General features: G+C 41.1%; 1 protein-coding gene across 3 annotated transcripts in view; it reads left to right on the forward strand.

Moving 5' to 3' along the window:
* Positions 1-2,766: 2,766 nt before the first annotated feature.
* The window catches only part of fancc (FA complementation group C), a 46,504-nt gene continuing 33,345 nt past the window's right edge, over positions 2,767-15,925 (forward strand). Inside the window, exons 1-5 of one of the 3 annotated variants that reach the window (XM_064971855.1) lie at positions 2,767-2,852; positions 5,769-5,848; positions 6,664-6,883; positions 11,975-12,062; positions 12,149-12,243. In XM_064971855.1, coding sequence (XP_064827927.1) covers positions 6,704-6,883; positions 11,975-12,062; positions 12,149-12,243 — 363 coding nt within the window. In that variant the 5' untranslated portion in view covers positions 2,767-2,852; positions 5,769-5,848; positions 6,664-6,703. The remainder of the gene's footprint in view (positions 2,853-5,768; positions 5,849-6,663; positions 6,884-11,974; positions 12,063-12,148; positions 12,244-15,925) is intronic. The other 2 variants (XM_064971863.1, XM_064971873.1) reach the window with 2 other exon arrangements.

Consider the following 15,925-nt stretch of genomic DNA (forward strand, 5'->3'; position numbering starts at 1 on the left):
CCACACCACACACAACTCTCTCTCTCTCTCAATTCAACTAAATTATCTCTCTCTCTCCATCACTCTCTCGCTGTACAAGGGGATAAGTGGATGATGCATGACAACTTGCCACGCCACTGATGACACAATGACTGCTAACGCTCTGTAACATATTTTTCTATTTAGAGTGAAAACACAATACAACTATCTATGATGCAAAATATGTTTCTGGCTCACAGCTGAATGTATTTGTGTCAGAGGGTTTTTCTTCACTTTTTGTTAATAGCCTATATTTACTAGCCTACTGTTATAACCTACCAAGAGTATCATTCGGTGTTAGTGTCAAATTCATTACAATCTAGTTCTTTATAATAACCTTATCCCACATTTCCCAAAGCAATAATATCCTCCATGCAATATCACTGAACAAAAATATGAACACTCAACAATTTCTAAGATTTTACTGAGTTACAATTCATATAAGGAAATCAGTCAATTGAAATAAATTAATTTGGCTCTAACCTATAGATTTCACATGACTGGGAATACAGATAAACATCTGGTGGTCACAGATATCGTAGAAACGGGTAGGGACGTGGATCAGAAAACCAGTCAGTATCTGGTGTGACCACCATTTGCCTCATGCAGCGCGACACATCTCCTTTGCATAGAGTCGATAAGACTGTTGATTGTGGCCTGTGGAATGTTCTCCCACTCCTCTTCAATGGTAGTGCAAAGTTGCTGGATATTGGCGGGAAATGGAACCCGCTGTCATACACGTCGATCCAGAGCATCCCAAACATGCTCAATGGGTGACATGTCTGGTGAGTATGCAGGCCATGGAAGAACTGGGACATTTTTAGCTTCCAGGAATTGTGTATAGATCCTTGCAACGTGGGGCCGTGTATTATCATGCTGAAACATGAGGTGATGGCAGCGGATGAATGGCACGACAATTGGCCTCAGGATCTCATCACGGTCTCATCATCATATCTCCTTGCATTCAAATTGCCATTGATAAAATGCAATTGTGTTTGTTGTCTGTAGCTTATGCCTGCCATACAATAACCCCACTGCCACCATGGGGCACTCTGTTCGCAATGTTGACATCAGCAAACCGCTCGCTCACACGACGACGTCATACACACTGTCTACCATCTGCCCGGTACAGTTGAAACCATTTGCCCACTGAAGTCGGTTAGAATGCCAAACTGCAGTCAGGTCAAGACTCTGGTGAGGACAACAAACATGCAGATGAGCTTCCCTGTGACGGTTTCTGACCGTTTGGGAAGAAATTCTTTGGTTTTGCAAAACCACAGTTTCATCAGCTGTCCGGATGGCTGGTCTCAGACAATCCTGCAGGTAAAGAAGCTGGATGTGGAGGTTCTGGGCTGGCGTAGTTACACGAGGCAGGTTGGAAGTACTGCCAAATTCTTTCAAATCTGTTGAAGGCTGCTTATGGTCAACAAATGAACATGCAATTATCTTACAACAGCTCTGGTGACATTCCGTCAGCATACCAATTGCACACTCCCTCAAAACTTGAGACCTCTGTGGCATTGTGTTGTGTGCCAAAACTGCACATTTTAGAGGGGCCTTTTATTGTCTCCAACACAAGGTGCACCTGTGTAATGATCATACTGTTTAATCAGCTTATTGATATGCCACACCTGTCAGGTGGATGGATTATCTTGGCACTGGAGAAATGCTCACTTACAGGGATGTAAACAAATTTGTGCACAAAAGTTGAGAGAATTTTTTTTTTTTTAAGCATGACATTTTTTGGGGATCCTTTATTTCAGCTCATGAAACATTGGACCAACACTTTACATGTTGTGTTTATATATTTTTTTCAGTATAGATATGATATATGATGTAGTGTACTATTATAATAGGCTCCTAATAATAAGCTACTAAGAGAGTTATACAGTGTACTTGGTCACTGATGCCTGGGGGTCCTTAGTGAAATTTGGTTGGGGGACCCCCCATCTCACGGCAAAACATTTAAGTGGCACCCCTCTTGACGGTGGACAGAAATTAAAGTTTTGCCCTGGGGTGGAGAAAAATGTTTGCCGTTTTAAAGCAAATTTCCTAAAATTTTACCCATTTTGTAATGACTTATACCATGCTAATATGACATCTGCCCTGTGTGCCGGTCGGTATTCGGCCATGATTGCTACAAGATTAGATAGCTGGCTAGACTAAATACCAATCTAAATATTGATAGCTGACATGGCTAATTAAGTGACGGTCGGTGACTGACATAACAATAGAAAATTGGGGGCCCTAACCTGGTGTCAATGAAGCATACTCATGCTTCCACAAGCAGTGAGTAACAACAGGGTTTTTCCTTTGCATAGTGCCACCCAATGGTTCAAAGTGGAACCAACTGTAAGAAGGGGGGCAGTATATATACAGCAGTATATAAAAAAAGTGCAAATAATTATCCTTGCTACCTATTTGCTGTCAGCAAGTTATAGTGTAGTTGAACTAATTTCACTTAAATTCAAGTGTTGGCCTTATGCTATTAATTATCATACACACCACAATTACTTTACTTTCTTTATCTGTTCTAACGCCAATAAATGGAACACTGGTCAAATCACAACAAGTTGCCCCTAAATACTGACCTAAAGTTGGTTTTGTATTTCAACATCTAATGGTAAAGTTTTAGATTTGGGCAGGGTCAACTGATCCTAGATCCGTACATAGAGCCAACTGAGGCGCGAGCGACCGCCCACGTTTGAGAAGGCGCGGTGGGACCTCAGCCAATGGGATTCGGACATATCCGGCTTCGCAGCAGAGGGAAGTTCACTGTTGTTACTTTACAAAGGAGAACGTTTTCTGATAGTGAATTTGAACACACCATACAGGTTGGTCATTTAATGTCGCTGATGGTGTATTAGCTACATACACATTTTATGACGGCTTATTTTAGGATAGTATGTAGCTACATTTGAAACAATTTTAACTGCTATGCTAGCTATGCCTTTGCTTGTGACAGCGCGATAGCCAAAGCTAGCTAGTAGTAAAACGTGGTGTTAACGTTACTATTTTTATTCCTGCATCATTTATTTCCTACCTACATCACTCATGTAGTTTGAGTCCTGTCTGGTTGGGTGTGTTTTGTGTGTCAACGGCAGGAGGACTTTTTGGGTATCTTATCAAACGAGAGAGTGTATATTTACGTCTCAACCCGAGAGCATGAAATACTGACATCTTGAGGTGGCTCATAAGTATTGCATTCCAATTCAAGTACAGGTTGTGGAGTAAAGTACTTAGGTAAACATACTTTAATGTACTACTTAAGTCGTTTTTTGGGGTGTATGTACTTTACTGTTTATATTTTGACTACTTTTACTCCACTACATTCCTAAACAAAATTGTGTACTTTTTACTACATACATTTTCCCTGACACCAAAAGTTCTCATTACATTTTGAATGCTTAGCAGGACAGGAAAATGGTCTAATTAACACACTTATCAAGAGAACATCCCTGGTCATCCCTACTGCCTCTGATCTGTTGGACTCACAAAACACGTTTCGTTTGTTAATTGTCTTGAGTGTTGGAGTGTGCCCCTCGCTATCTGTAAATAAATAAAAACTAGAAAATGTGGCTGTCTGCTTTGCTTAAAATAAGGAATTTGAAGTGATTTATACTTGTACTTTTGATACTTAAGTATATTTTAGCATTTAGATTGACTTTTTATACCTATGTATATTTAAAACCAAAAACTTTTAGACTTTTTACTCAAGTAGTATTTTGCTGGGTGACTTTTACTTGAGTCATTTTCTATGAAGGTGTCTTTACTTTTACTCAAGTATGACAATTGGGTACTTTTTCCACCACTGAGTACAGTAAAACAGTCACAGCACAGTTAAAACACTATGCTCATGTGGAATTTAGGGGCTTACATGATTCCATGTTAATGTCATAACATTTGTTTTCGCCATATACCTTGCTCTGGTTTTTGATAGTTACTTCTCTAGTTACCTTTTAATAAAGCAATTTATAGAAAGTCTCTATTGAAAATGTTCCTAACATACAGTACATAATTTATATTCAGTTGCCATTAAGGGTGGCTGGAAAAGTGATGTATTTTATATCATGTGGAGCCTGAAAGGTTTTATTCCAATGCATTGTGTGTCAGATGTAAAAAGCGTAGTAGAGCTGGTTTGGCAGAAGCAGTTACTGTGATGTCACCAACAGTAATAGAGCACAGAAGAACAGTGTGGGCTCCAATGTTTGCTTCTCTTCTAAACACTACTGAGTGACCAGACCAGAGAAGATAATGTCTCATTAACAACTGCTAAGGGTGGTCTCATTTTGTACAATAACATCTGATGCATTTATGTTTAAATATGAAAAGAATTAGCTAAATTTATTTTGTGCATTTTGTCAGGAACCAGGGTTGGGGTCCATTCCAATTTAATTCAACATTTTAATTCTTGAATTCACTCAAGAAGTGGAGAATTTACTTTTAATTAAATTCAAATGTTATAAATCTTCAAGTTATTGAATTGAAATTAGACTGTGTGGGCTTTTTGAGTATGAATTGAATTGGAATTATAAAAACATTTAAAGAAAAAATACCACAAATGTTTTCATTAGTCCATACAGTCCCAAAATGTTTTGATCAAGTTTTCAAGATAAAGAACTTAAAAAATACAGAAAGTCTAAATAAATACACTTTTAAAAATCGACCACTGCGACACAAAAAAAGAGCCTGTTGCAAAATTTTAGTTCTCGGTGTCCAAGATTAGCTAATATTTATAATCAAGGAAAGGAGATACCTATTTAGTTGCACAACTGAATGCATTCAACTGAATGTTTCTCCTGCATTTAACCCAACCCTCTCTGAATCAGAGAGGTGCATGGGGCTGCCTTACTCGACGTCCACGGCAGTTGTTGGGGGTTAACTGCTTTGCTCAAGGGCAGAAGGGCAGATTGTTCCACCTTGCCAGCTCAGGATTTGAACCAGCAACCTTTTGGTTACTGGCCCAACGTTTTTAACCGCTAGGCTACTTGCCACCCTCTCAGTTATAATTTGAAGGTAGGAAACTATAAGAAGGAAACTACAGACGATCAACCTAGTCTAGGCTAACTCCTGATGGAACCTGCTTTATGTTAGGCTGTCTAAATGGGGGAAGACTCAGTATAGCCTATTGGAGAACTGATCTTTTATTCTTTTGAAATAACGTCAACAATTTAAGAAAACCTTCCTTTACCCAAAGTCCACAAACATATCTTCGAAAAAGTATTTTACAACAATATTGACTCAGTCGCATCTTATTTCACACTCTAAATGCATTTTGGACGAAGCGCGTGTGTGTGTGTGTGTGTGTGTGTGTGTGAGAGCCAGTTGGGTATGCGGCATACCACTATACTCAACCTCTTGTGCGTTGAAAGCTGTGCTCCCATCACAGGTCAACAAGTGGCGTTTGTCCTTAATTTGGTTGGGCTTTTTTTCTCTCTTTTAAACAAGTAATTATATATTCACATCGCTGAGCCATAGGGGCTTTCCAGCAGAGATGATGGCAAGACATTAAACAAGTGGTGTGTAACGAGGTGGTCGTAAAACACAACCCGTGGTGTCCCTTACAGACCTGTCATTATAGCTAAAAACAACAATAACACACGCCTGCCAGCTCCGGACACACACACTCTGTTCTCAGGCTACACACAAGCTCATACACACCTAACACAGACACACACACACCGTCACAACCCCCCACCAGTTTATCCTCATCATCATAAAAGGTCAAGAATGTGTGGTTTATTTCTCAGTAGGGTTCGATGAGAGACAAGGAAGAGATGGAGAGAGATGGGGTTTCGGTCTAAGACGGCCCAGCACTCCCCTCCTTGCTGTAAGTTCAACTGTATTTGCCATTTACAGTACATGGGCCTACATCTGTGATACAAGCACGTGATTCTCCATACAGCATGCTTTTAATTCACTTCTAGGTTTAATCTGTTTCTGTGAAACCGGCCCTAAGAGTTAGGGGCGACAGGTAGCCTAGTGGTTAGAGCGTTGAGCCAGTACCCGAAAGGTTGGTGGATTGAATCTCTGAGCCGACAAGGTAAAAATAGGTTGTTCTGCCCCTGAACAAGGCAGTTAACCCACTGTTCCTAGGCCGTCATTGTAAATAAGAATTTGTTCTTAACTGACGTGCCTAGTTAAATAAAAAGAGTTGGGCTACTTTAAAAAAAGTGCCTTGTTCTCTACATCCTTGATGAGGTTGGGATGTTGAGGCCTTTAAAACACTACCCTGGTGTTGTGTATGTCTGTTTCTTCTGGCTGCTCGAATGGAATACAGGGTGAGGACAAATTCACTTTGTCCCAGATGGGCTCATATCCCAGATGAGCCTTGTTGTGATTTTTACTGCTTCTGTCACTTTGCAACACCCACAGAACATGTTATTGTTCTACTTCAGCCCTCCATGCCTTTGGAGAAGGGTTGCACTATACTGGTAACTTTTCCAAAATCCCCAGGTTTTACAGAAATCCCGGATAGAACACTCCTGGAATTGGTAGGAAGTACGGGAATCCTATATCCGGGATTTCTGGAAAACCTGAAAATGTTGGGAATTTTGCAACCCTACTTTGGATCCCTTGTCCTGCTAGTACAAGGAATAGTGTTCCCTGAGCCGTGTATCATATCGGTCTGTTTGTCTTCCATAGACCCTGCTCTACAACAGGCTGCCCCAGCCCCAATAGCACCATGTCCCAGGCCCAGACGGGATCCATGGCTGGCCTAAAGCCCCAGGAGGTAGCCTTCTGGCTAGGAAAGGCAGTGGAGTGGGGCCAGACTGAGAGCCCAGACACCCAGAGAGACACCTGCCTCCACCTGGGCCCTCTCAGGGCCTTCCTCCAGCTCCTCCTCACAGACATACACATGCGGGTAAGTGGACAGTGCCCTGCCCCATCCCAAACAACCCAACACCCATTTTTCTGGCCCCTTCTCCTGTCTGCTAGCAGAATTTAATGTATCAGATAGGTGGATCATATTGCTAAGCTACTGTACACCTAGAGGTTCCTGTAGATCTGCTAACCATTGAATGGGTAGGAGAAGAGGAACGGGTTGTGTCTGGACCGGATCAGGGGCCGTATGTTTTAAGCTTCTCAGAATAAGAGTGCTGATCTAGGATCAGATGCCCGTCCCCTGTCCACTTAATCTCATTCACTGTGATCTAAAAGGCAAAACTGATCCCAGGTCAGCACCAACTCTGAAAGGTTTAGAAGAGTTGTGGACTGTGTGTAAGAACAGACTCACTGACAGAACACCCAGGCTCATCTAGTTAATTAGTGCAGTTCATCAATTAGGCTGATCCATTAAGAGCTCGGTTGAAGCTCTATGCTACTGTAAACATTATCAGCCCCCCCCCTCCACACACACCTGAGGTCTCCCTCTCTAACACTGGCTGGTCTGTGTGACTAGTTGGCAGTGCTGCAATGTTGAGTTAGCCAGCTAATAGTTGTCAGGGGACTGACAACGCTAACCTAATGTATCCTTGCATCAAGTGTACCAGATTTTGGAGAGGGGGGAGTGACTCTGTGAGGATCCAGTGTTAGAGGGGCTGTACCTTCCAACCAACCATCATGCTCTTTCTATCTTTTGAATCTTTTTCTCTCTTTCTATTTTCTCTCTCTCTCTCTCTCTCTCTCTCTCACTATTTTCCCTCTCTCTCTCTCTATTTTCCCTCTCTCTCTCTCTCTCTCTATTTTCCCTCTCTGCTTTGGTCAAATTACATTAAAATAGGGCTCTTTGTCCACGCACACCAGTGATGGTTTTGGTGTCGAAATGAGAATGCATAAGCGGAAAAGAACTCCATAGCTACTGTGAAATATGGTGGTGGGGCTATTTTGCTACCTCTAGTCCTGTGGCCTTTGGGCGTCATGAACTTTACCCAGTACCAGGACATTTTAGCCCAACACCTGGTTGCCTCTGAAGGAGGCTGGAATTTGGACGCAATGTGGATCTTGCACACATTAAAATCCACAAAGGAATTATTAATTGGCCACAAAATCAACATTTTGCAATGGCCATCTCAATCTCTGGATTGGAGTTGAAACCCATTGAAAACCTATGGTTTGAATCGAAGAGGGCAGTCCAAATGCACAGACAAAGGACATCAAGGATCTGGAAGGATTCTGTATGGAGGAATGGTCGAATATCCCTCCCAATGTCTCCAATCTCAGAACACATTTTAGAAAAAGGCTCGCTGCAGTTATCCACAGAAGAGGAGGTATTAAAAACAGGTGTCAATAATGTTGTTGTTTTTTCCCTCTGAACAATTGTATTATTATAAAATATATATATATATATTTTTGCATACAATACAGCATGGTATTTGAATTATTTATTTTCTACAGTAATATTTGCTCACCTTTATCAAGGAGTCAATCATTTCAACCCCACTTTATGTCAGCCCCAGGGTGAGAGCATCTGCAATGTGAGAGGGAGGGAGGGAGTGAATGAGTGTGAAGGAGAGAGGGAAGGATCGCTTAATTGGAGTGAAATCCTTTCCCGGCAGAGGGCTCATAAAAGAGTGGTTAAGTAAAATACTTCTCGGCACCAGTGTTGCCTTCTTTGATGACTAGAAGACTTTATTGTGGCTTTCGCCTCGAGGATGAAAAAAATATTCCAATTAATATCCATTTCCTAATTTGCTTTGGGTTAGGACCCAAGGAGCTGTATGTGTGTTTGGTTTTCCTTCTGGCTGGTGGGGGCCTGCTGGATACACTCATACACACTCACTTAAGAGTCAGCATCACAAGTCTGTGTGCGTGTGTGCATGCATGTGCGAACGAGTGAGTGTGCGTTAGTGTCTGTGTGCGTGACAGTGTGTGCATACGTGGAGTACGCAGCTCTTAGATACTTATACCACTGACCCCTTCCATGGGAATGAATGTCTCCAGTACTGCCCAAGTCTCAAATGCACCCCTTGAGTCTCAAATGCACCCCTTTTCCCTGTACACAGTAGTGCACCACTTTCAACCAGGGCCCATAGTAGTGCACTATAGATCAGTGGATTAACGTTGCTTTGTCATATCTTTGCCCTGATGACATCGTTGGACAGACAAAGGGTCCCATAAACTCCCTGTGATCACCACATAATCAGCCACTTCTGTTCCTAGATGTCTGGGTATGCACAGTAGATACAGCATGTCTAAAGCTCTGCTTTTATGAGGGACAGTACTAGTGTGCCCAGTCACTAACGTGATGCTGATTTGGCTCTTGTAATTGGTGATAATTATTTTCTGTTGCGACGGCTCATTCTTTCTTTCTTTGAGGCCTGTATGGTATGTTTCAAAGCCTCAAACTGTAATAAAGATCTTATTGTAAATAAATATTCCTTCTGGGTTGCGTCATACAAGGGGCGCGCGCACACGCACAAAAAAACACACACACACACACACACACACACACACACACACACACACACACACACACACACACACACAGGCGTGTCATGTTAAACTGAGACCATGTGTTATGTGCAGGATTGAAAAGAGTGTGACGCTTTGAGTGTGTTCCAGTGTACAGTACATTGGCAGGGCGAGCACATGTTGAAGCGATGCATAGAGAGGCCATCGAAAAGAAATGCGACAACAGTACCGCCCTGGCTGTGTCACACACAAGATGCTAGGTCTACATTTTTAAGAGATGCTACATCGTTAACGCCCTAGGTTCCAATGAATGACATCAGGGACTGGTGAAATACATGCTTCCTTCCTTCCTCTCTACCTTTGGGTAATCATAGGTTGGAATTAGGTTGGTAACCTTGCTTTCTCTTATCAAATCAGGTAGAGATCAGTGATTTCTTAACATTCCGTAGCGTCACACCCTTCTGAACAGACCCGTTGTGTCATTGGTCAGTATTAAGCTAGCAGCGACTAGCTGCCATTCCCTAGAGTGTTCTGCTACAAGCTCTCCATTTTTAATTGGCTGGAGAGAAATGTTTTAAATGGCCCCTTGTTGCTGTAAGCTGAAGAGTCTTCCACGCACAACCAGATGCTTGCTTAAAAAAGCACACACACTCACACACTCATGTACAGTTTGTAAGCGGGCAAAGCTGAGCCCCAACACCCCAAACTACCTGGCCCGTGACACCCATCTGTTTTGTGTATCTCTCACACTTCTCAACACATGATGTGTTCTCGCTCTGGGGGAAAATTAAACCCAGGAAATGTTTATGGGTGAAATGTGAAAAACTCGTACTAAACTTATGAATGCTTTGTTTTTAGTTTTTTTTCCTTTAGTTACTTAAGATTGCACAAGTGGGTCCTGGCAATCTGTTTGGGAAACCCTGTCATGGTACTGTATATGCTACAGTACACACGGTAGTTGTGTATGCTTCAGTACACACGGTAGTTGTGTACGCTTCAGTACACACTGTAGTTGTGTATGCTTCAGTACACACGGTAGTTGTGTATGCTTCAGTACACACGGTAGTTGTGTATGCTTCAGTACACACGGTAGTTGTGTACGCTTCAGTACACACGGTAGTTGTGTACGCTTCAGTACACACGGTAGTTGTGTACGCTACAGTACACACGGTAGTTGTGTACGCTACAGTACACACGGTAGTTGTGTACGCTACAGTACACACGGTAGTTGTGTACGCTACCATTCAAAAGTTTGGGGTCGCTTAGAAATGTCCTTGTTTTTGAAAGAAAAGCACTTTTTTTTTGTCCATTAAAATAACCTCAAATTGATCAGAAATACAGTGTAGACATTGTTACTGTTGTACATGACTATTGTAGCTGGAAACGGCAGATATATTTTTTATGGAATATCTACATAAGCATATAGAGGCCCATTATCAGCAGCCATCAGTCCTGTGTTCCAATGGCACGTTGTATTAGCTAATCCAAGTTTATACTTTTAAAAGGCTAATTGATCATTAGAAGACCCTTTTGCAATTATGTTAGCACAGCTGAAAACTGTTGTGCTTGATTAAAGAAGCAATACAACTGTCTTTCTTTAGACTAGTTGAGCATGTGGAGCATCAGCATTTGTGGGTATAATTACAGGCTCAAATTGTCCAGAAACAAATAACTTTCTTCTGAAACTCGTCAGTCTATTCTTGTTCTGAGAAATGCTACAGTACACACTGTAGTTGTGTATGCTATTCTATGTGAGAAATTGCCAAGAAAGTGAAGATCTCATACAAGGCTGTGTACTACTCCCTTCACAGAACAGCGCAAACTGGCTCTGACCAGAATAGAAAGAGGAGTGGGAGGCCCCGGTGCACAACTGAGCAAGAGGACAAGTACATTAGAGTGTCCAGTTTGAGAAACAGACACTTCACAAGTCCTCAACTGGCAGCTTCATTAAATAGTACCAGCAAAATACTAGTCTCAACATCAACAGTGAAGAGGCGACTCCGGGATGCTGGCCTTGGTTTGGCCCACCGGACAGAGGAACTCTGCCCAGAAGGCCAGCATCCCGGAGTCGCCTCTTCACTGTTGACGTTGAGACTAGTGTTTTGCGAGTACTATTTAATGAAGCTGCCAGTTGTGGACTTGTGAGGCGTCTGTTTCAGTAGATATTTGCCGTTTCCACCTAGAATAGTAATTTACATTATTAACAATGTCTACACTGTATTTCTGATCAATTTGATGTTATTTTAATGGACAAACAACATGCTTTTCTTTCAAATACAAGGACATTTCTAAGTTACCCCAAACTTTTCAATGGTAGTGTATGCTACAGTACATGGTAGTGTATGCTACAGTACATACATTCAGTCAGTTATAGGGTATTGTCACCCTAATCCCATGCACGACTTTTGAACCAATTTGTAAGTCGCTCTGGATAAGAGCGTCTGCTAAATGACTTAAATGTAAATGTAAATGAACAGATGGGTCCTGGTCAAAAGTAGTGCATTATATAGGGAATAGGGTGGCATTTGGGACACAGTCTTGGTTTGGCCCAGTCATGTTGGCGTGGAGTGTATGTTAGTGTCCGTGCTATGTGTGTTTCCAGAGTTCCACCACAGAGACCATGAGGACTATTCCCTTCGTAGGCCAGTTCCTCGGCCGCCTCTGCTGGAACCCCTATGTCACTGCGGATGGTGAGTGGATTGTCAATAGGCTATGGTTCGGTGGATGGATGGATGCCTTGCCTAATGTGTTGTTTTGTTGTGTGTCCTGTGTTCAGCTGAGAGCCGCTCAATCCTGCTCCAGAGTCTGTGGAGTCTGTATTCAGAGGAACCTCATAACGCTGTCGAGAGGAAGGCCAACCAGTGGATACGGGTAATATAATCTATCAATATATCAATCATTCTATCCCTTCATCAATCACTTTTTGTATGCACAAAAAAACAAAAACATTTAGCACTTACACCTGTTGTCCTTGTCAATGATTCCATAGCTTACAGTGAGACATACAGTACCAGTCAAAAGTTTGGACACCTACTCTGCTCATTCAAGGGTTTTTATTTATTTGTACTATTTTCTACATTGTAGAATAATAGCAAAGACATCAAAACTATGAAATAACACATATGGAATCATGTCGTAAACAAACAATTGTTAAACAAATCAAAATATATTTGAGATTCTTCAATGTAGCCACCCTTTACCTTGATGACAGCTTTGCACACTTTTTGGCATTCTCTCAACCAGCTTCACCTGGAATGTTTTGCCAGCAATCTTAAAGGAGTTCCCACATATACTGAGCACTTTTAGGCTGCATTTCCTTCACTTTGCGGTCCAATGAGGTCGGGTGATTGAGGCCAGGTCATCTGATGCAGCACTCCATCACTCTCCTTCTTGATCAAATAGCCCTTACATAGCCTGGAGGTGTGTTGAGTCATTGTCCTGTTGATAAACAAACGATAGTCCCACTCAGCGCAAACCAGATGGGATGGAGTATCGCTGCAGAATGCTGTGGTATCCATGCTGGTTAAGTGTGCCTTGAATACTAAATAAATCACTGAGTCTCACCAGCAATGCACCATTACACCACCACCTCCATTTCTCACGGTAGGAACTACACATGTGGAGATCATCCGTTCACCTAATCTGCGTCTCACAAAGACATGGCGGTTGGAACCAAAAATCTCAAATATAGACTCATCAGACCAAAGGACAGATTTCCGGTCTTTGACCATTGCTCGTGTTTCTTGACCCAAGAAAGTCTCTTCTTCTTATTGGTGTCCTTCAGTAGTGGTTTCTTTGAAGCAATTCAAAAGTCTCCTCTGAACAGTTGATGTTGCGATATGTCTGTTATTTGAACTCTGTGAAACATTTATTTGGGCTGCAATTTCTGAGGATGTTAACTGTAATGAACCTATCCTCTGCAGCAGAGGTATCTCTGGGTCTTCCTTTCCTGTGGTGGTCCTCATGAGAGCCAGTTTCATCATAGCTCTTGATGGTTTTTGCGACTGCACTTGAAATGTTCCGTATTGACTGACCTTCATCTCTAAAGTAATGGTGGACTGTTGTTTCTCTTTGCTTATTTGAGCTGTTCTTGCCATAATATGAACTTAGCCCTATTTGGTAAAATACCATCAACCCCTACCTTGTCACAACACAACTGATTGGCTCAAGTGCCTTAAGAATGAAAGAAATTCCACAAATTCAGTTAACAAGGCACACCTGTTAATTAAATAGCATTCCAGGTGACTACCTCATTAAGCTGGTTGAGAGAATGCCAAGCGTGTGCAAACCTGTCATCAAGGCAAAGGGTGGCTACTTTGAAGAATCTCAAATATAAAATATATTTTGATATGTTTACATTTTTTGTTTACTACAAGATTCCATATGTGTTATTTCATAGTTTTGATGTCTAAGCTATTATTCTACAATGTAGAAAATAGTACACATAAAGAAATACCCTTGAATGAGTAGGTGTGTCTAAACCTTTAACTGGTACTGTATACTTTAACAGCCATAGTAAGTTCTCTTAAAGCAAAGAGTATTTTGTATGGAGTGATTTGAGTGCCAACAGAAACTGTTTTTGTAATCAATATCTTAGAATTTTTATGCACAAATTGATTCATTGAATTCATAAATGTAACTTGTATTTCATGATTTGAAACTAAATTGAATGGATATTTGCATTCAATTTTAAAATGTAATTTAAATGTATCAGTTTCATTGTGATAAATATCAAATGTAATTGGTTGTGTACACATATTTTGCAGATGTTATTGAGGGTGTAGCGAAATGCTTATGTTCCTAGCTCCGACAGTGTTTTCAGGGCAGAGGTCCCGAGTTCGAGTCTCCATATGAGCTGAAATAGGGGGAAGCAGTATTTATTAGGATCCTCAATAGCCAAGCCAGCAGCAGCTACTATTCCTGGGGTCCAAACAGGATTAAAACAATTACATCACAACAAAACAACAGCCTTTATCAAAAACACAACAATATATCATACAAGATATTACATATTTACTCTATTATTACACATTTACAATATACCATTTTTTTAATACTTACATTTATTTACACTACAATATTACAATATTGTAATGTTTGTGTGTAGAGTGTGTGTGTGTTTCAACACAGTGAGGTGTTTTTTTTAATGTCTGATTTCACTGCTGGCTTGAGTTACTTGATGTGGAAGTGAGTTCCATGTAGTCATGGCTCAATGTAATACTGTGTGTTTCCAAGAGTCTGCTCTGGTGGCATGTCTTGTGGGGTATGTATGGGTGTCTGAGCTAGGGTTGAATGGCAGGAACCCGGTTACTGAGATTTACCACCCAAAACCACAACCTTTTTCCAGGATAAACAACTGCGAGAAACCGGTAAATTATAATTAGTTGAACAGCATGGTGTAAAATGGAACTGTTAAATGATATGAGATGTCTAAATCTGGCTTCTCTACAGCCTCTGCATGATGAGACATCAACGCTCAGGGTGGGGACAGACTGCCCATCGCAGTATGGAGCACAGTTCACAATGCAAGTAGACCAACCATCTCACCATGGTAACTTATTTTCGTAGCATAGGCTGTACTACATAGGCTAGGCTGTACTACAGTAATATAAAGAATGTGTGTCTTAATTTACCCATCTCCGTCTGGCTTTCGGGGTCACCTTATTTTGTCATTTTAAAGATTTAAAATAATGTTTTATTGCAGCTGCAGAGTTTTAAAACAGCCTATCACTCGAATATTGTTTCTTTTTAAAATCAGTGCACGCATGAGCGCACTTTCGCAGTCTCGCAGTCTCTCTCCACCAATTCAATTCAAATTGCATCCAAAATACATCATCCTGTTCTAGATTGATACTTTATTTAGCCCGATAGATGTCCTAGCCTACCTCTTTCAGGTAATAGTCAATGCAGTATTAGCCTTATATTTAGCTAATTAATGATGGGTTATGTATAATAAGCTTCTAATTTATAACCTTTGTCTCTTGCGCAATATGCACGCACCTGTCTGCTGGCCTCTCCTTAAAAAACTTTCCTGAGCTCTTGGAGTCCCATGCTGGAAAAGCAAGACTAGACTAGCTTGCTGGATATTTTTTGTTGTGCATTTCTTATACCAATAGATTATTTGAAGAGGGACGCAAGCCCTTGTTTGCTGAATGTTAAATACAGCAGCCAATAGAACTCACGGGTAGTATGAAAGAAGAGCGAATGCGCGATGGCGGTAGGCTATAGCAGTTATTCATTCACACCAATAACCTTTCAACCTTTGTGAAGAGAGGAAAGCCTCTGCATCTAATTCTAGTCCTTTATTATTCAACAATTTCATTAGAATGATGACGATAAGGACAACTGAAATTATTTAATTTAACTGTTGAAAGCAAGGAAGAAATTAAGTAACAATCGAGAAAGAAAAAATAGGTAGTCTAATAACATGAGGGGAAATGTGAAATGTACAGTGCATTCGGAAAGTATTCAGGCCCCTTCACTTTTTCCACATTTTGTTACGCTACAGCCTTATTCTAAAATGGATAAATAAAAACCCTCAACCTACGCACAA

Source organism: Oncorhynchus masou, chromosome 1, assembly GCF_036934945.1.
Source record: "Oncorhynchus masou masou isolate Uvic2021 chromosome 1, UVic_Omas_1.1, whole genome shotgun sequence".
Lineage (NCBI taxonomy): Eukaryota > Metazoa > Chordata > Actinopteri > Salmoniformes > Salmonidae > Oncorhynchus > Oncorhynchus masou.